This window comes from Sarcophilus harrisii, chromosome 6, assembly GCF_902635505.1.
Source record: "Sarcophilus harrisii chromosome 6, mSarHar1.11, whole genome shotgun sequence".
NCBI lineage: Eukaryota > Metazoa > Chordata > Mammalia > Dasyuromorphia > Dasyuridae > Sarcophilus > Sarcophilus harrisii.
Genome location: NC_045431.1, coordinates 93,492,386 through 93,514,173, shown reverse-complemented (window position 1 = coordinate 93,514,173; position 21,788 = coordinate 93,492,386). Strand labels below are relative to the sequence as shown.

Below are 21,788 nucleotides of genomic sequence, written 5' to 3'. Positions count from 1 at the left end.
GGTGCATAAGGTCCTTCCATTCATTACATTTTAAAAATCTTTGAGAATATGAAAATCCCCTGCTGCTCTACTCATCTGTACTAAATGGGGAGAAAAGCCTTCCATTCAAAACCAAACAACAAATTATTGAAAGAAATGGACTGCTATTGGCTGTATATATTTAAATATTCTCAACCTTGAATCATGAAATCTTGCTTTAGATGAATTTCTCCTAGCTTTCCAAATAAAAGTCTTCTCCTTTTGACTGGCACATCCCATATGTCTTTTATTTTAAATTTCCTTTCCAGAATCATAGTCTAGAACTAGAAGGGACAGTAGACAATTACCTAGTCCAACCCCATTCTTTTACATATTTAGAAAATGAGGCCCAGAAAGATCGATCAATTTATACAAGGTCAAAAATATAGCAAGTCATCCAACAGGCTTTCCACTAGATCACACGACTTTTCGTAGATAAGTAGAAAAGATGTGGGAGTGGGAAGAAAAAAGAAGGAAAAATGGAGAAGGATCAATAAAACAAAATAATCAAGTAGTCTACTGAAGTGAGTATACATCTAACATCCTCCAGAATATAAAAAGACTTTACTTCAGTAGGCTTTTTTCCCCGAGATCTCATTTTAGTTCTTTATAGAGAGTTGAGAAAGGGAAGAAAATACCCTTAAACTAGAGACAGTTGGCATAAAGGACAAAGTGCTGGATTTGGAATCAAGAAGACCTGAATTTGAATATCACCTAAGACCTAGAATGATAGATTTAAAGGTAAGAGACATGTTAGAGACCATATAGTCTAAATTCCTCCTTTTACAGGTAACGTAAGTAAAGTGAGGCACAGAAAGTTTAAATGGTGTGTTCAGGATCATAAAGATAATATCTAAAACAAGATTTGAACTCAACACTCTCTAATTCCAAGTCTAGTGCTTTGCATTACCTAACTGCCTCTTTTATTGTATAAAATTTATTTTTTTATTTTAAGATTAATAATGAAATTAATAGAGGTTAATTGAACAATGCAGATTTTAATAAACATCAAAATATTTTACTTGCTGATCACTTTAATGGACATCTTTATAAAACTTCATCAAATCTTTTGATTATGGGTTCTTCTGAGCCTCTATCTCATTATTCATAAAAATAATTAAACATATTAAATATAACATAAATATATTTATAACAATGTTATATTATTGTGTTTATTTTTATATTTTGCATATTGATAATATAATGTTATATATTGTATAATATATATTAAATGACAATATAATATAAATAAATATAATTATATGAAATAGTTACATCTACTTGTGGTAGGTTTGATATAAGAAAATATAAGCATAGTAATTTACAAACCTAAAAGTACCATGTAAATGTCAGCTTTCATTGTTTCCATCCAAATTTTGCATAACATTTTTATCATTAAAAATGTAAAAGAGAAAAAATATTTTAAGAGAAATGGATAAAGGAGAAGACATTTAAAATATATTTAATAAACCCAGTTCACCTCTTTACATAGTCTCTTCAATTCAGAAAATGTTCTTATTCTTCATTCTGCATTATTGGCCTGACATAGTTAAACCGGATTCCCATAATGCCAACTTCTTCCCTTGGTGCTAATTATTTTGAGAATCTGGCTCCACATTTATGGAGTTCCCACAATTTTTAAGGCAAGTTTCCTTTACTAATTGTTTTTAAATCTGTCCTACGTGAAGTATATTTTAAACAGTCACTTTTAAGCAAAGCACAGAACCTGAGATGAATGGGATCTCACAGGATCTTAATTCCAAAGTGAAGTTGCCAGCTGTCCCACTTCTCAGTAATACTCTCTTAGTCCAATGCTTAAATGCACAGCCTTCTCCTTGAAATGTAAATGCCTCATTTTGAGACTCTGATGTTTGTTCTATTTTTTCCCCATACAAACCATCTTTATGTTGGTTGCCTTGGCAATGGGTATGTGGTGACCTCTAAAAATACAGGGAACTTTAAGTCTGGAACATTTATGCATACATTTTGCAGCAGTACAGGACTTACAACAGTAAACAACTGAAGAGTTGTGACTCGAAGGAACTTGAAGACAATATTTCAATAAGTAAAAATAATACTACTCCAGAAAAAAAGAGACTAGCAGATAAAATGAAAATGCTAGACAAGCAGGAGATATTTGATAAATAGTTGCCAAGTTCAATTGAAAACAGATTATCCATGGAAAAACCAAAAAACAACTGTTGGTGTGACCTAAATTTTTTTTGAATCTCTTTTTTAAAAAATAGTTGGCCAGCCTTGTCGCCCTTTTATTCTGATGGCAATGGGAAAAGGGCTTGGGGAATTTCCTTTTGCCTGGGGAGCAATAATGTAGTATTCTCAGAAGACAGAGGTCCACTACTGCAGCAGAAATTCTTTCATTCTGAATAGCCGAGACTTATTATGGATTAAGTGTTGAGCTCTGGTCTGATGTCATGAGGAAAACTACAAATTGGAAATGAGTAGTGGGCTTCCCTTTATAGGAAAGGAGAGATTTTGCAATTTAAATTAACTTGAGCTATGTCATCAGTGAAATTGGGCAATTGAGTAGGATTGATCTACTTTTGGGATTGATGTTTCTATTTGGGTATCATTATCAATTAATTAATAAATTATTAATAAATTAACAAATTAGATGGTTATTCAATTCCCCTTCTACATTTGTGCTTTAAAATTCAGCCTGTTTTTATTTTTTTTTAATGATCTGAACACTGAATGAAAAGGTCAAGTTTAGACACATTTTAGAAACAAACAGCATGGGCTTATGAAAGAAACGATCAGCATTTGTCAAAAAGCAGATTTCCTGAACCTCAGCCCAAAATATGATTTTAAACAATGACGCTTTTAGGTCTCTCCAGTGAAGTTAACAGCCATCTGGTTTCTGTGAATAACAATCATTTTCATTCACAAGGGTTGAAAACCCACAGGTGTGAATTGTTATTTTGCACCCAAGTCAGAACTTTGTTTGCAAGATACTTTGTCATTATTAAGCAGTCCGCTCTAGTTGACAGACAACACTGGCATTATATATTTGAGTCACTTTGTCCATCAAGAATGGCTAATTTGGGACTGCTTGAAGAAGTAGGGAATATAAACTGGCTCATAAACCATAATTTACCAGAGATAGCTGGGAGCTGGATCCCTCAGGAAACACCACATCCTGAATCTGGAGAGAAGGAAAAATACCAAAAGGGCAATGAGCTCACAGTGATTTTAGTAATTATGGGGAAAAGCACTAGACTCAAGCATGTTCTAAAGTTAGATTAGTCATTTCAAACATCAGTCAGTTCTTGGCTAACCCTTCTCACTGATGGGATTTTTCAAATGCACAAATCTGATAATATGTTGAAATCAGCAAAAAAGGGAAAAAAGAATCAGATGTGATTCCTTCGATTCTGAGAAAATACACATAGCCTGAATGCTTCACATTAAAGATGCAACAACTGTGTTCAAATTCCCCAAAACTGTACTAATCTCTATTTGTTATTTTAAAGTTTTTTTAATCATAAAAATAAGATCACACAGGTATTAACACATAGGATAACAGATCTAAAACTAAAAAACATCTTATATATCATCTTTAAAACAATCCCTCTTTCACTTTACAAAGGAAGAGATTCAGCTTTAGATACTAAGCAATATATCCAAGGTCACACCGATTGTAAATTATAGACAGGGCTAGAATTTGAACCAAGCTCCTCTTCACTCGAAAACTATGCTTTTCCCACACACCACACCTTTGAAATTTAAAAACTACCCATACCATAATTACATGTATAACAAACACAAAGGCCAGACTTAAACTCTATGAGAAGGTTCAATCTGACAAAAAAGGGCTGTAAGAATGGTTCTGCCAATTCAGACAGCAGAGTGCAGTTGGCAGATTTATCCATCATCTACAACTTAATTCATTTATATATGTGTGTGTGTGTATATATATATATATATATATATATATATATATATATGTATGTATGCATCATATATCTGATTCATTTCCCTGTACATTTTTCATGGCTCTCTCTATGTATGTTTTTCTATCTCTGTTTCTCTCTATGTCTCTCTCTTTCCCTCTATGTCTCTCTCTTTCCCTCTCTCTTTGTATCTGTCTCTCTGTGTGTATACACACGTACATAAATATATACACACATATGTTTGTATGTATGTATATATACACACAGATACATATGTATATAAAATAGACAGAGAATGAACCAAGACTAAATATTCAATATATGTAAACCCATGAAAAATGATCAGTTTCATTCCTCCCTCTTCTTTCTCAGAATTCTGGCATGTGCACATGCATAACAGCAAGAGTCTGTCTTTAATATGATTTTATCTTTATGATAAGTGGAGAAGTGGGGGTGAGGGATAGTTTGCCTGCATTTTCTAAATGCTTCCAAAAACTGATAAGATGATTAAGTTAGCATTGGGCCAAGACAAAGTTTTACTGGTTTTAACTATACAAAGTAAATGAGTCACAGGGGCATCTTCCTTTAAAGAAAAGATGAACTTTCTCACTGTTTTACTGCTCTTCCTGATCACTACACAACAGAACACCAAGCCCAGGTCTGGAAGCACTTACAAAGTGGAGAAAAACAGAAATATACTGAAACCCATGTTTTCCAAGAGACTAGAAAAATCAAGTAGCAAAAGTGTTTTCCTGGAAACCTCCTCCCACCCCAGACAGGCTTTTTTCAATAATCATTTAACATATGACTATTTAAAGAAAATATCGAGTAGGAGTAATACAAACAGATAATATGGAACAAAGATGGCTAGTAGGAGATTGAGATTAATTGGAAGCTAAATGGATGAATTACATAGATTGTCTAAAAGCATGAAGATGTAGGAAATTTCCACAGGATTCATTGACCTCATTGAAAAAGGTTCAGGGTCAGAAGGGACTTTACAAGTCTGAATACAACACCCTCATTTTAGAGATGAGGAAATTAAGGCCCGAAAGGTAGCTAGCCCCAAGTCAAAATGGTAGTAAGTGCTAGATAGAGAATTCAAAAGCTAGTGCCTGTTTCAACATATAGTACTATATTGTGTCTCTGATTCATCATTGAAACTCAAAGGTTAAAATAAGAATTAAATCTAAAGCACAGTATTGTTTATGAGTATTCCATTAAGTACAACAAAAGAATGATCCAATTCTCTAATCTCTTTTTTTACTTAGGATGAATTTTATTTTTATTTCCTAAATTTCTGAGAGTATTTCACTTTTTTCCAATTACATGTAAAGATAATTTTTAAACATTTTTATTTATTTTTGCCAAGGCAATTGGGATTAAGTGACTTGCCCAGGGTCATACAACTAGGGAATGTTAAGTGTCTGAGTCAGATTTGAACTTGGGTCCTCCTGACTTCAGGGCTGGGGCTCTATCCACTGCACCAATAGTTTTTTTTTCCTTTTTTTTTTTTATTATAGCTTTTTATTTACAAGTTATATGCATGGGTAATTTTACAGCATTGACAATTGCCAAATCTTTTGTTCCAATTTTTCCCTTTCTTCCCACCACCCCCTCCCCCAGATGGCAAGTTGATCAATACATGTTAAATATGTTAAAGCATAAATTAAATACAATATAAGTATACATGTCCAAACAGTTATTTTGCTATACAAAAAGAATCGGACTTTGAAATAGTGTACAATTAGCCTGTGAAGGAAATCAAAAATGCAGCACCAATACTTTTAAAATAAAATGTTGAGTTCCAAATTTTCTCCTTCTTATAAGTAAGATGATAAGCAATTTGCCAATTCCCATTTCAAAAAATTTTAATGATGAATATAGGTTCATCAATCATTTACTACCATAATTTGTCTAATATTTTTTACCTTTCCACGTGTTTTCACATATATTACATTACATTAGCAATCCTGTTTCTGCTAATTGCTATCTCTATGAGAGATGTGAGATCTATGAGAGATCTCTGAGATCTCTATGAGCATGAGCAAGTCATTTAGTCTCTCTGAGCTTCCATTTCATCATAACTGTAATAAACTAGAAAGTCCTTGAGATCTCAGACTTTCACTTTAGCCTTTGTTTTCCTCATCATGTGGTGTCGTGCACCTTGCCTTTAATTGTTGCTTAATAAATGTACCTTAAATTGTGAAATGGGGATCATAAAAACTATCGAACTTAAAGGGTTGTTGTAAGGCTCAAATAAACTAAGTCCTATAAATCTCATATCAATATCAGCTATTATCCTGTCTAATGTCCTTGATTGACTAATAAGGAACTCAGGCTGCAAGATAAGCAGGCATTTTTCAGAAAAATTCAGTTTCCAAGTAAGTTTACTTAAAATTTATCTCAGCAAGTAAGTATAAACATTCAATAAAATTGGAGCAGAACCATAACACAAGTTTTGAGTGGACTCAAAACAAGACCTGGCCAAGCATTGTGTTTTGGGTGGACCCAAGCAATCCTCAAATCAATTTTCTTGGACGATCTCTGAGGTCAACCTAATCTCTATATTAAACTTCAGGTTAGACAGTTTAAAGCCAGATTTAAACAATGCTAACAAATAAGAAATGATAAAAATCTTTCCCCTACAACCAACTTGCCAGAGTCTTCTTAACAAAATGAAAATTTAATTGTTCTGTAAGAAATGACCAACAGGATGATTTCAGAAAGGCCTGGAGAGACTTACACGAACTGATGCTGAGTGAAATGAGCAGGACCAGGAGATCATTCTATACTTCAACAACAATACTATATGATGACCAGTTCTGATGGACCTGGCCATCCTCAGCAAGGAGATCAATCAAATCATTTCCAATGGAGCAGTAATGAACTGAACCAGCTACGCCCAGAGAAAGAACTCTGGGTGATGACTAAAAACCATTACATTGAACTCCCAATCCCTATATTTATGCCCACCTGCATTTTTGATTTCCTTCACAAGCTAATTGTACAATATTTCAGAGTCTGATTCTTTTTGTACAGCAAAATAACGGTTTGGTCATGTATACTTATTGTGTATCTAATTTATATTTTAATATATTTAACATCTACTGGTCATCCTGCCATCTGGGGGAGGGGGTGGGGGGTAAAAGGTGAAAAATTGGAACAAGAGGTTTGGCAATTGTTAATGCTGTAAAGTTACCCATAACCTGTAAATAAAAGGCTATTAAATAAATAAATTTTAAAAAAGAGAGAGTATATATATATAGATATATAGATATAGATATATAGATATATATACACCGAGGTACATATATGTTGGTACATGTAAGAATTACAAGAAGGATATATCCAAAAGAAAGGAAAACATGGAAATGTTCATAATTGGCATGTTTCATGCCTAAAAGAAATAAGGAAATTATTGAGGAATTCAACTAAATGCTAAGAAATAAACCTTGTCCTTTGGCCTTTTTTCCCAATCCTACAGTCTACCAACAACAACAACTCCCAAACTCTGATATACTTAAATGACTGATTCAGAATCACATCCCCTTTTTGGGATGAGGGTATAAGACTTAGAACCATTATGACTTTTAGCTATTGCCACTTCAGCAAATAGTCTTCTACAATTCACTTCTTTCCATCCAATTTATGAATGTTTATTCCTCTTAAAAATTTGTTCATTAATAAACTAATTTAATTTATTTTAATTTTATTAAAAATGCTATTTGAGATGCATATTCCTCTTCCTCATCTCCCCCAACTGAGAAACAAAGTCATATGGAAAATTAATTTTCACATTGACTATGTCCTAAAAAAAAAAAGTCTTAATCTGTACTCCAAGTCCATTGTCTCTCTATCAGAAAGTTAATAGAGTATGTCCTCAGGATCTGTGGTTTTTCATTGTGTTGATCACAACACAAATCTTTCAAAATTGTTTGTCTATACCATATTGTTATTTTTATTATTTCATTTGTCTTCAGTAAAACTATAAATATTCTTTAAGGTGATAAAAGATTTTTTTTTAACATTTCCCATAGCACCTATTGCAGTGCTTTGTAAATAGCAGGAACTCTAAATGTTGCTTGAATGAAGAGCTTTTTTTTTTAATTTTTGGAGGAACAGTATGGTACAATAGAACAATGAGCAATGAATTTGGAGCTTGTGTCTCTGATGCTCAATACCCAGTGACTGTGGCATCTGTAAGCTTTGATTTTCTTATCTCTAAAATAAAGAGATTGGAATAAAGGGCCTTTGAAGGTCCTTCCAAACATAGAACTATGATCCTATAAGATCATCCCTTGCTTGAATGATAGCTCCCATATAAATGCATTTTACAATTTATACATGTGTTAAACTTGATTCTTATCCCCATTTTAGAACTATGAAAACTGAGGCTCACATAGATTAAGTGATTTGAACAAGGTCATACAGAGGTAAGTAACACATCTGAGGAAAAAATTTGGGTATCCTGACTCCTGATTCAAAACTCTTTCCATGAGATCCCAGGTTTTGTGATAGATAGGTATGTAAACAAGATGCCACCAAAAGACATATTACTGATTAAAACTTTTTTTTTTTTGGAACACTTCAATTTCTGCTGCACCTAGTGGAGATGTTGCTTTCACATTTCCCAGAATAAATGGAAAATAACCTTAAAACACTTTAATTTAGAAAAGCTCTCCAAGATGTTTTGCAGCAGCCCAATATAAACATTCTTCCTTTAATGGAAACTCTGAAAAGTTCAGACAAAGAATGCTGTAGTAGCACTTAGTAGTTGACCCATCAAACTTAAGAACTTATCAGTTTTTTTCACTTATCAGCTCCGTGCAGATTCTTAACCTATTTAAGCCCTTTTTAAAAGACTAAATTAAAAGAAGGGGGATCCAAGTGAGTCTACAGGATGTTTCATAATGAGAGCAGGATGGGTCATTTTTTACTGGCCTCTGAATGAGCTCCACCTTTAAGATAGACAAAAGAGCATTCTGTCACCATGTAATAGCCTAGAACTAATAACCCCCTTCATTTTGTCTTAAACTTGACAGCATACATCACATAATCTAAAAATGAGAATGATTTGTTGAACATGGAAATACTTTAACTTCTGGGTTCACACACACCCAGTTACTAAAACAGTTTAATGGGAAAAATAGGAAAAGCTCCCTCCCATTTGCAAATTGTCCTTTATATGCAAAAATATGGTTTAAAAAAAGGAATGAAAAGAAAATCCAACATCACAATATATGCTAAAATAAAACCTTCTCATGGTCAGTGATTTAAAGATCATACCAACAAACAATGAAGGGTCTTTTCAACGTCATCATTTTGAGGTACATAAAAGTTTCCCAATGTGAGAATCATTGAGACATTTTCCCTTAATGTAGAAAGAAAAAAAAAAAAAAAAAAAAAGACGGCTTGGTTATTTTCTGAGGATACTTTTCCCATTTTATGAAATAGTACTTACTGTTACCGAATAGTTATAGTTAGTTTTCTAAAAGTTTATAGAAATGATTAAATCTGAGTAACTGGAAAGAATGCAAATTTCAAAATAGTATTTTAAAGATATATTCTATTCATCCCATATATTAAAAGCAGCACTTGAGGGATCAAAATGGCTCCAACCACTGCCATACTTTCCCAAATAGTCCCTATTCCATTTCATAACAAAATGATTCTGATATCATGATATATTATCTTTAACATATTTTTTGCTTATTTCCTTTGTTTTCCAAGATCTTTATTAGCAGCCCTCATTTTTTCAACATTGTAATTACTGCCAGAAAATACTAGGCCTGAGGTAATAGATAATTTTCAAAGGTCAGAAAAATAGTAAGATAAGCTTCAAGAACATTTAAATTGGATCTTTGCATTAAATCCATCAAGTTCATCAAAAGCAAAATGTGCCTTTATGCAAACCTCAGAAGATGCAAGAGAGAAAGATATGGAAAGCATCAGCTGAAATAGTAACCTGATCACAAATGAGTCTTCTTCAGGGGCTTCATTCAGCACAAGGAGAAAATGTTAGGAGGAGGGGAGAATGTAAATAGACCACTGTGCAGTTCCAAAAAACTAATTAGACTACCTTTTAAAGGCCACTGTTCAATATTTGCCACTGTTCAATATTTGGATTGGAACTTTCCCCCTCTTCCCCACATACATCACCCACACAGCTTCATAAATCATCCCTTAGCATTCACTGAGATGACTTGGATGTAAAATACATAGGCACAGACACAAGTATATATGAAACAGGTTTGTTTTAAGACAGTGGCTCCTTTTAAAAACTAGCCGTGTTGTGATAACGAGTCTTTTCCCCACCTCTGTTTGCTATAGCCCTCACTGAATGGTCCTCTCTCTCGGTCTTTCATAGGAACACACTCTATATGCCCTAAGAAGGAAGCCTGATTCTCTCCTCTCTCCCTCCTTTCCTCCCTTTCTCTATTTCATCTCAGCTGAAGGTTAATCTTTCAACCTCAACTCAGATTTACTCAAAAGGGGGGAAAGGGGAGGGGAGAGGACAGCACTGTAGGTGAGCTCCATCCGAACTCCGGTGGTGGTGCTGGATTACTTTCCATTTACACTATATACAGACAGACACACATATACATATATATGTATCTTTCATGGACAAATTTTTTTATATGTTGTCTCCCCCATTAGGATTTAAGCTCTTTAAGGTCTCGGACCATGGTTTTGCTTATCTGGCTTTGTGTTTTTGTTTTTGCTTTTCTCTTTTCCAGTTATCTCCGCTCTTAGCGCAGTGCCTGGCACCTAGGAAACGCTTAATAAATGGACGCCGGGAGCTCCACATCTGGAGCAAGGATTAGCACTGTTTCATCATCCCACTCCCCTCCTTCAGGACCCTGTATCAGCCGTCTTCCCCAGCCCTATTTCCCACCCCCAACCCGGATCCCTCCAGAGGTTCTTGTGGGTGGGCAGCTTCCCGGTGAGCACCTTTCACCAGCACACACCTCCCCTCCTTTCCCATAGTGGAAGATAGGGAGCCCCCAGGGTCCCCGAGGAATAGCTGAGAAGTGGGGTTGGGGGAAAGGAGAAAGGAAGGCGAGAGGGGGAGGAGGGAGCGGAAGGGCAGCGCCCCTACCAGGCTCGTGCTCCCCAGGGTTGTCGGACAGCTCGATCACCAGCAGTTCCCGGCCCTCGAAGCTGCGCCCGACCGTGTAGATCCTGCTGACGGACGGGCACTGCAGCCACACGGACACCAGCGCCTCCCGCAGCTCCGGGTAGCGGTGGTACTCGAAGGAGATGCCGTCCTCCTGATGCAGCCGCCGCCGCCGCCGCATCCCCGCCGCCCCGGGCTCTCCAGCTGCGGCCGCCGAGCCCAGCAGCCAGGCGCAGGCAGTGAGCGCGGCGCCCAGCGCCAACAGCGCGCTGCCTCCCCTCCGGCCCATCGTCAGACTCCCCGCGGCCCCCGGCTCGCCTAGAGCTGCCTAGTGTCCCGCGCCCCGAGCCCCGCGCTCCGCTGCGCTGCAGCCGCCGTGCCCGGCTTCTCTAGGCTGCACGACGTTGCTGGTCCAAGGCGGATCTTTTGTCTCTCTCTCTCTCTTTCCGTCTCTGCTCCCTGCGCCTGTCTCGCTCCGGGCTCTCGCCGGTTTCGCTGTGCTTTTCTCAAAAACTGGCCGGCTGTGCCCTCCAGCCAAGCAGCGCCCTCTCTTCTCACCTTCCCCAGCTGAGTGTCAGCCCAGGGAGCTGGGTCCACCCAGAGGAAGGAGGCGAGCCAGATGCTCTGCAGGCTGCACTACTCGGTGCTGCGCCAAGGGGAGACGCAGGAGATACCATTGCGGGCGGGTGTGATGGAAGGGGAGGGTGGAAGGGGAGAGGCGGAGAAGCAGAAACGTAGGCACAGGTTGGGAGGGGGGCGGTGTGGAGAATGGGTCTTCTGGGCAAGAAGGTGTAAAAGCGTGCGCGTGTGCCCCTGCCTTTGTTGGCTCAGACCCACGTCAAAAGCCAAATGCCGCAGAATCCCAGGTGAACAAACTGATGGGATGGGGATGATGAGGGACAGTTCTTAAATTCAGGTTCGGGAACCCTGGTGTTTTAAGACTTCAAGAAGATTTTAATATTGCACTGAGAGAGTAAGGAAGATTCTTGAAGTTATTATGAATGCCTTTTAATTTGAGTTCCATCCCGACCTACAGCGACCGAATATTCCAGTTAGAAAAGCATAAAAAGCAATTTGAAGATAGTTCTATATACATACATACATACATACATTTTTTACATGCTTCCTTTATGATAATGAAACTACTCACACCCTATTCCGACACTTGGAGGTTCCTTGAGCATCCAAGGAAAAAAAAAATCAAACAGGAAGCTGTCACTCAACTTAAAGTACCAGAAGATTACATTATCTTTGTATTTATGTGGATATGCTATTAGTTTCTTGGGGTTTCTTCATAGAAGATTACATTATTTTAACTGATAGCACGTACACCAATTATCTGAAAGAGTCTAGGAGAGTGAACTAAGATCCTTCAGGACTTAGAAAAACAAAGGCTTTAACCTAATGCCAAACTAAATCCTGTTATGAAAATAAAACTGATAGCACTAATTGAAACCTCATTTGGCTTCTTAAAACAACAGAATTTAATTTAAATAACTAAGCACTCCCTGTTTTTACAGGATTTATATTGCTTGAATGATTGCTAGTTGAAACTACTTTTTAGATATGTTGTCAGTGGTGTAGAACTGGAAACCCAATGGGTTCAAATACTTTCAAGAAAGAATAGGGACAAACCCTCTGATTTCAGTGGCATAAGGAACTGCCTCTTCCAATGTAGGTAGGTTAGCCACCTCTGCATTCTGTAATTTTAAGACTTAAAGATTTGAGGGGAGAGAGACAGACAGACATTCAAAGAGAGACACACAGAGAGACAGAAACAGTGAGAGAGAGAGAGAGAGAGAGAGAGAGAGAGAGGAAGAAGAAGGAGGAGGAGGAGGAGGAGGAGGAAGGAAGGAAGGAAGCTAGGAAGAAATGAAGGAAAGAGGAAGGAAGGGGAGGAGGGAAAGAGGGAGGAAAGAAGGAAGGGAGGAAAAGAGGGAGGGATGGAGGGAAGAGAAGAAGGAAGGGAGGAAAGAAGGGAGGAAGAAAAAAGAAAAAGAGAAGTAGTTAGAAATGAAGTCAAACTTTCTAAATCCACATTCAATACTTGTTTCATGTTCATATAGTAATTTCTAGTTTACAAAATACTTTCCATAAACAACCCTGAGTTAAAACACCTCTCTTCTTTCTCTCCCCACCCAGTACCTTCCAAGTCTATAATCAAATAAGATGGTGTATACAAAGTGCCATGTAAAACTGAAAGCATACATAAATAAATGCCTGTTGTTTTTGTCATGATGAAGATATGGAGATTTTTATCCCCCTTGTACAGAATAGGATTTTAAAAATAGAGTAACTTGCCCAGTGGAGGACAGCTAGTAAGTAATGGAGTCAGAAGTCAGAGGCAAAGCCTTCTAAGTCTAAATGTTGTGTTCTTTCTTCTAAACCACATTGCATTTTTTCAAGCTAAATGTAGAACTCCTCCCCCCTCCCCAATCTTGTTATTACACTGCATAGCTGGTGTGCATCACACTGAATAAAATTTTTTTCACTTGGAAAAACATCAAAATATTTCAATGATGTCATGGACCTAAAAAAAAAATCAAAAATTTCCCCCGAGGGTGCTGCTAGAGAGATCTGGCTACAAACTCATTTGACAAGGTGGTCTGGGTTTCTTTTCTTTTTTTTTCAGATGTAAGGAATATGTTGGCATAATAGAGACATGCCACTTCAAATGAACTTGGATCTGGATGCATCACTTGTCAATGTGGTCCCAGCTAAGTATTTTCCACTATGAAAGCCCTGAATTTGTCTACATAGTCCAAAAGTTTTAAACCAAAGCTATAATTATATTTCTAAAAGTGGACTAAGCCCAGCAATCTTTGGGCACACTGGGAAAAGAAACAGATTAGTTGAAACCAAAAGCTTCAGAAGTGGAAAGTTAACAGTTTCGTGTCAGTAACCCAAAGCAAGCCCATTCATTTTGTGGATAGGTTAGGTGGATGAGCAGTGGCATATATAAGAAACATTCTTTATGGTTCTTTGATGTTCTTTTCTGAGCTGGCAGTCTGCTTTAACAAGTTTTGCTTTTCTATTCCTCTCCAAATATGCATTGTATAGGACTTTTAAAAATTGACTTGAGTTTTTTTTTAATCTTTGTTCAACTAAGTTTGATATAACTTATTAAATAATACTATCTATGCTACATACACCAGGTTTAAAGGAAGAGCATTAAAGGAGTTAATTCAATGCCTGAATTCCCAGCCCATTTTAGGTGTCATTAAGAAACTATCTGTGATTTCACCAGATTGAGAAGTCTCTTGACTAATGCTGATTGAAGGAAACCTGTTTTTTAACTTAAATACACCCTAGGGACTTACCTGAGGTTGATATAAGAAAAATAAGTTGACTAACCAACAAAGTAAGTTGACTAGTTTTCATAAACAGTAAGCAGTATATTCAGAAAGTAATAATAATTTTTTAAAATTAAGGGCACGTGAGTGAAATGAGCAGGACCAGGAGGTCATTATATACTTCAACAACAATACTATATGATGACCAATTCTGATGGACATGGCCATCCTCAGCAATGAGATGAACCAAATCAATTCCAATGGAGCAGTAATGAACTGAACCAGCTACACCCAGCAAAAGAACTTTGGGAGATGACTAAGAACCATTACATTGAATTCGCAATCCCTATATTTTTGCCTGCCTGCATTTTTTTTTATTTCCTTCACAGGCTAATTGTACAATATTTTAGAGTCCGATTCTTTTTGTACAGTAAAATAATGGTTTGGACATGTATACTTATTTTGTATTTAATTTATACTTTAACATATTTAACATGTGTTGGTCATTCTGCCATCTAGGGGAGGGGGTGGGAGGAAGGAGGGGGAAAATTGGAACAAAAGATTTGGCAATTGTCAATGCTGTAAAATTACCCATGTATATAACTTGTAAATAACAAAAAATCTATAATAAAAAATACCCAAAAAATAATAAATAAAATAAAATTAAGGGCACTAGCATGATAAATGTGGAAATACATATAGAAAAATTACACGTTTAAGATGCATTGGATTGCTTGCTGTCTAGAAGAAAGGATGAAGGAAGGCAGAAAAATTTGGAACACAGAGTTTTTCAAGGCTTAATGTTGAAAACTATCTTTGCATTTTGAAAATTAAAAGCTATTATTAAAAAAAATTTAAGGACTCTGTCATTTGATTAGTGTAGGGAATTCTACCTATTCAGACCAGTGTCTTTTCTGACATTTAAGATCATAGGAGAAAAAATCTGGAGCTAGTCCAACTTTCTCATTTTTACAGATGATATCTGATAATCTTTCTTAACTACCTGGGATACACAGAGGATAAGTAACCTTGATCACATACTCTGTATGGGTCAGAGACAAATCTAGAACATAGTAAGTCTTCCTAAATCTAAGGTCAATTATAAGTCGATTATACCACACTGCCTCTTCTGGCACTTTACAGATAAGCAAAATAAGACTTTAAGTATCTGACGTAGGAATTGAATGTAGCTCTTCCTTACTCCATGAATAGAGCTCTGTGCATTATACCATATGCTCACAATATATTGGCAATATTTAGAAACTGAATTTAATTTTTAAAAATTATACAATATTCTTTGACAGAACTCAAATTAAAAAAATAATGACATATGGACATAGCTAGAAAATATATAAATACATAAAGTGATTTTAAAAAAAAAAGAAACATAGATTAGAAATAAATGGAAGGGATCTTAGAAGCCATCCAGCAGCCCTTTACTTAATAAATGAGGAAAAAGCTTAGGCTTAAACTAAGTACAAATGCTGTTTTTTGGTAACTTCACTTGTGTCCCTCAATTAAGCACCAGCTCTGAGTTTGGAGAGGCTTGTTAACTCATTGTGCACAGGCAAGTCTAGAAGCCCTTCAGAAGGTGCAGCCTATTTCAGTGATGGGAGTGCCCTCACTAACAAAATCACAGATCCTTTAATGCATACTTTTGATACTTTAACAAATTTATGAACCTGATATAGGTATGTACCGACTTGTGGCAGAGCATCCAAGTTCTGATCGGCCACAGTTGGACACACTGTAACTTGATTCTAACATAGTGATGTCATTTTGGTCCTCTATAAGCCTGAAGGACAACAATCAATAATACAATCCATTCTTGCCTTCTCGTACTGTGTGAATGCTCTAGTAAATTCTCCAACCAATACAGTAGAAGCCCATCATCATTATATGAGTACCAATGGAATACCTGCATTGTACATTAATTATTCTCCCTTTCATTACAGGACTTGACTCTTCTTATTCCTGTAAATCTTTTCTTTTCTTTTCTTTTCTTTTGCTGAGGCAATCAGGGTTAAGTGACTTGCCCAGGGTCACACAGCCAGGAAATGTTGTGTCTGAAGTCACATTTGAACTCAAGTCCTCCTGACTTCAGGTCTGGTGCTCTATCTACTGTGCCACTTAGCTGATTGAAGGAAACCTGTTTTTTACTTAAATAAATCCTAGGGACTTACCTGAGGTTGATATAAGAAAAATAAGTTGACCAACCAACAAAATAAGTTGACTAGTTGCAAAAGCAATAAACAGTACATTCAGCAAGTAATAATAATTTTTATTAGCTTAGATTTAATAATATCTTTCATGTCATTTCTCCATATATAGATGTACATTTTAATTCATATACATGTATATATGCAATATGTCTAAGATCATAAAGGTGATGACTATTTAGGATCATAGGTTCATAGATTTAAAACTAGAAGGACCCTTAGAAATTATCAAATCCAACCCCTTTATTTTAAAGATGAGGAAGCTGAGGGTCAAAAAGATTAAGGTAGATTAACAATAATAATAATAACATTTATATGCCACTTTTTAAAAAGTTTACAAAGTTCATTTGATTCTCTCAACAATTCTGGGAGGAAAGTGAAGCAGACAAAATCTAAGTAATTTGCTCAGGATCACACAGCTAAGCGTCTGAGATCACATTTGAACTCAGATATTTTTGACTCCAGATTCAGCACCTTGTTGGTAGTGAAGAAAAAAAAATCCCAAACCTGGAAAAAAAAGCTTTTAAAAAAATGTTATTGCCATTTTGGCAATTAAAAAAAAGGTGTGGCTTCCTCCTGAAGTTTCTCTGAGATTTATATTATCTAGAGTTTAAACAAAGGTTGAACATAAACTGTATTTAGGCAGTTTGCCTGAGATATATGTCAAGGGGTGAGTATAAACATTTCTTAAAATTGGTACTAGATCAAAACACAAACTTTGGCTAGACCTAAAAGAAGACCTAAATGAGCAGATCCAAAACCCAAATGTTTTAGGTGAAATCAAGTATTCTTCAAGGAAGTTCTTTGGCTTCTCTGGAGTATCTCTAAGGTCAGCCTGACCCCTACAGTAAGGTTTGGGTTAGGCAATTTCTAGTCACTTAAAGCTAGATTCAAAGAATATTGATAAATACCAAATAAAAAGTACTTTTCCACTCTATCCACTGCATTACCCACCTATCAAATATGAATAGTAAGTAAATGTTGGAACCAGGATTCAAATGCAGGACTTCTCTCACCGGAACCAGTGCACTTTGCATTATATCATTTTATAATATAAGTCTCTTTATAACTATCCTGGTTGATTAATACTGCTCTTTTCTTCAAGTGGCTTCTTGAAAAATCATTTTCCATTAACTTATGCCTCTAAAATATCAAATACTGCCTGAATTGAATTGCCTTTTTTTCTTGAAGAAGACATCCCAAGACATCCCAAAAGTAGGACTTATTCCAAATTAATAAATGGATGGCTTATAGGATATGTTTTAGGGATGTGAATATAAAAGTAGCTGGACCTAGTGAAAGTGCTTCTGAAGCAGGTAGCTTGACGAAATATGTGGAGAAAAAGTATTAAAATCCAGTCAAGTCTGGCGGGCAATAGATCCTCTTTCCTGAAATAGTTCTGATTCCTCTTTGGGCTATTCCTCACTACCAATTTTTTCAATGAAAAGAATGAATGGCAGATGAAAAGAAAAGGAAGAGAGGGAAAGGGGGGAGAAAAGGAAAGAAAAAGGAAGAGAGGGGAGAGGTAAAATATGTATATTAAAAGAATAATTGCAATACTTTTCGAATTAATGGGGTAAAGAAAAAAGAAAGGGGAACCTCACCTTTTCTCTTCTCTTGTGCCAAGAATTGTCTCAATAGTAAATAAATTAGAAATGTGAAAACACAAAAACAGTTTTTCTCCAAATCTCCTGTCTTAACACTCTTCCTCAACCAATACTGAGAAGATCCCCACAAACTTGAAGGCTAATAACAAGGAGGACCCTTCAATTTGTCTTGGTAAATAAATTCCCTACAGCAGTAGTAGAGCAAAATTGGGAGGAACCATCCAACATCAAAGCCAAAGATTTTTATCCTGTAAAAATAAACTAGCCATTCCAATTATCTGCATGCTCTTGCTGATTTATTAGCATTTCAAGAAGTACACAAAGTTTGTTACAGCTACTTATTCACTTTAGTTTAAGGCCTGGAGCACAAAGGCTTAGAATTTGAACTATAATGGTTTAGGAAGGACTCTATAATCATGTGTAACACATTGTCTGGGTAAAGGCTCTGCAGTTATCTGAGTAAATATGGTTTGTAAGCCATATTAAATCCTTTATGTGCTCATCTCTTCCACTACTCACCTTTCCATATCACTGTCAGCCTATTCTAGCAATAAACAAGAAGACTTTGTATGGAAATAATAATAGCAATGGGGAATCCTCTCTTCTAGTAAGGTAATGAAGGTTGACCTTGTAAAGATATGCCATTCTTGTCTGCTCAAGAACAAGAATCCTCTTAATCAGACCCTTTGAAATCTTCTCTTCATCTGATTCTCAGAACATAGGAGATTCTCCAACTCTTTTAAAAATCTAATGATCATTGTGTGGTCTTATAAGCTTCTCCCTAACCAATGTCTTAAGAATCTTCCATCTATAACTACTTTGTTTTTATTTTAAGTGCAATGAAGAAAAATAATACAGCAATTAAGTGTGAGTTAAATTTTAAAAGTATTCCTTTATCTCTTTCAAGCAAATATTAAGCTACAAAAGTTCTAGGATATTGCACCAAACTTAGAGGTTGCTAAAAGCAACACAAAATTAAAATAGAGCTAAATAGGTCTTAGGGCCACTCCTTTTCATACTTATATCTGAACTATTTTAAGAAAATCCTCTAATTTAATGGTTTTAGCTTCAAGTGGGAGCCAAGAACTAATTCCAGTTCTGTACTCTATTCTCCCATCCATAAGCATGTCAATTATCATAATTTTTCTAATTCATTTTTTCCAAGATATAAAGTATAATGGCATTCATTAGAACCCACTTCCAATGGCTCATGTGGTACCAGCTATTAAAATGTCTGCACTGGAATTCAGAATATTATTCTTAACTTTAAGTACCACATTTTAAAAAAGACATTAAGAAACATAAGAGCATTCAGAAAAAAGGGCAAACAGAATGATGTAAAAGCTTGAGGTATTCCATAAGTAAAATAATTTAAGGGAATTGGGGGTGTAAATTCTAAAGAAGAGGAGGGTTGTATGTTTCAGAAATGTGGAGAAGAGAGAAATTAGGAAGCATAATAGCTATCATCAAGTGTTTTGACTAAGCAGATTAAACAAGAACCCTTTAAATGGCAGCATCCTCCAGAACATCAGTCCTACATCTGTTCCAGCTTTCATGGACATCACCCATGGGAGCAACATAAAGAAAGATTTAGCTTTTCCCACGAACTGCTTAAGTAGCTGCCACTCAGAGAGCAAGAATGCTAAACTAGCTGAAGCATCAAAAGAACCCAATGGAAAAACAGTGGACAGCATGTTACAGGCAGATTGAGCCAACACCATCTTGACCAGCATTTCCCTTCAGACCCTGATGGAGCCAACTCAGAACACTGGAACCAAGGGTCTCTGGAACAGCAGTGCTTCTAGCCCATAGTTATCATCCTGGGAAACAATTCCTATGATGATGCAGTATGGTAGCTGTTCCTACTGGTGCTATTGCCATCAGAAAACCCAGAAAAAAAACATTCTTGCTATCAAAGTTTTTAACATTGTCAAATAGTTCATCTTCAGAAATTGATTTTATTGATATAGATATGATTTTATTAGTGGGAATGACATTAAAGAGGCATTTCCCCTTGCTTGGATACTATACCCTAAAGACATGGGACCTTTTCATCTAATTTATAAGTGAAACCTTCCAAATGAGCTGTCACCCCATTGGAATGTGAGTTCTTTGTGAGTAGTTTTTTGTATGTATCCACAAGGATTAGCACAATGCTTTTCCATACCAAGTGTTTAATAAATATTTTATTCTTTCATTCATTCATGTGGAACTGGAAAGTCAATTTGTTCTGCTTGGGCCTACAAGGCAGAAAACTAGGAACACTGGGTAGAAGTCATAGGGAGGCTGATTTCAGTTTGAGATAAGGCAAAAATCATTCCTTGAAATCCCAAATGGAGTGGGCTGCCTTGAAAAGTAGGGGGCTCATTCTCCAAATGATAAATGGCCAAAGGATATGAACAGACAATTTTCAAGCGAAGAAATTGAAACTCTTTCTAGCCATATGAAAAGGTGGTCCAAATACTATATTAGGATGATGACTCTTCCAAATGCTAAGAGTTTTGTTTTGTCTTTAGGTGTAATTAGTTTAATTGGTGTAATATTATCCTCTCCTTTAAACTGACTTTTTAAAGGTTTATCATTTCCATTGTATTTATTAAAGAGTGTTTTAGCATTGATATTCTTTGTATTTTCACCCAGCTGTTACATGAGCTTTATCAATAACATCTGTATAAATGGTTTAAATTTTTTTTAAACTCTGTATGTGCCCATGCAGAACTTGAGTAATAAATTGTATGCTGTTTGCACCATCACAAAAAAAAAAAAAAAAGAAAAGAAAAGGTGGTCCAAGTCATTATTAATCAGAGAAATGCAAATTAAGACAACCCTGAGATACCACTACATGCCTCTCAGATTGGCTAGAATGACAGGGAAAGATAATGCAGAATGTTGGAGGGGATGTGGGAAAACTGGGACACTGATACATTGTTGGTGGAATTGTGAATACATCCAGTCATTCTGGAGAGCAATTTGGAACTATGCTCAAAAAGTTATCAACCTGTACATACCCTTTGATCCAGCAGAGTTACTACTGGGCTTATACCCCAAAGAGATACTAAAGAAGGGAAAGGAACCTGTTTGTGCAAGAATGTTTGTGGCAGCTCTCTTTAAAGTGGCCAGAAACTAGAAACTGAATGGATGCCCATCAATTGGAGAATGGCTAAATAAATTGTGGTATATGAATATTATGGAATATTATTGTTCGGTAAGAAGTGACCAACAGGATGATTTCAGAAAGACCTGGAGAGACTTACATGAACTGATGCTGAATGAAATGAGAAGGACCAGGAGATCATTATATACTTCAACAATAACACTATATGATGATCAATTCTGATGGACCTGGCCATCTCAGCAATGAGATGAACCAAATCAGTTCCAATGGAGCAGTAATGAACTGAACCAGCTACACCCAGCAAAAGAACTTTGGGAGATGACTAAGAACCATTACATTGAATTCCCAATCCCTATATTTTTGCCTGCCTGCATTTTTTTTAAATTTCCTTCATAGGCTAATTGTACAATATTTCAGAGTCCGATTCTTTTTGTACAGTAAAATAATGGTTTGGACATGTATATTTATTTTGTATTTAATTTATACTTTAATATATTTAACATGT

General features: G+C 36.1%; 1 protein-coding gene across 1 annotated transcript in view; it reads right to left on the bottom strand.

The window, feature by feature from the left end:
• CPE (carboxypeptidase E) overlaps positions 1–11,686 on the bottom strand; it is a 121,012-nt gene extending 109,326 nt beyond the window's left edge. The window contains exon 1 of the mRNA XM_031943121.1: positions 11,032–11,686. Within this exon, the coding sequence (XP_031798981.1) occupies positions 11,032–11,338 (307 nt within the window). The 5' untranslated portion in view covers positions 11,339–11,686. The remainder of the gene's footprint in view (positions 1–11,031) is intronic.
• Between the last annotated feature and the right edge of the window lie 10,102 nt (positions 11,687–21,788).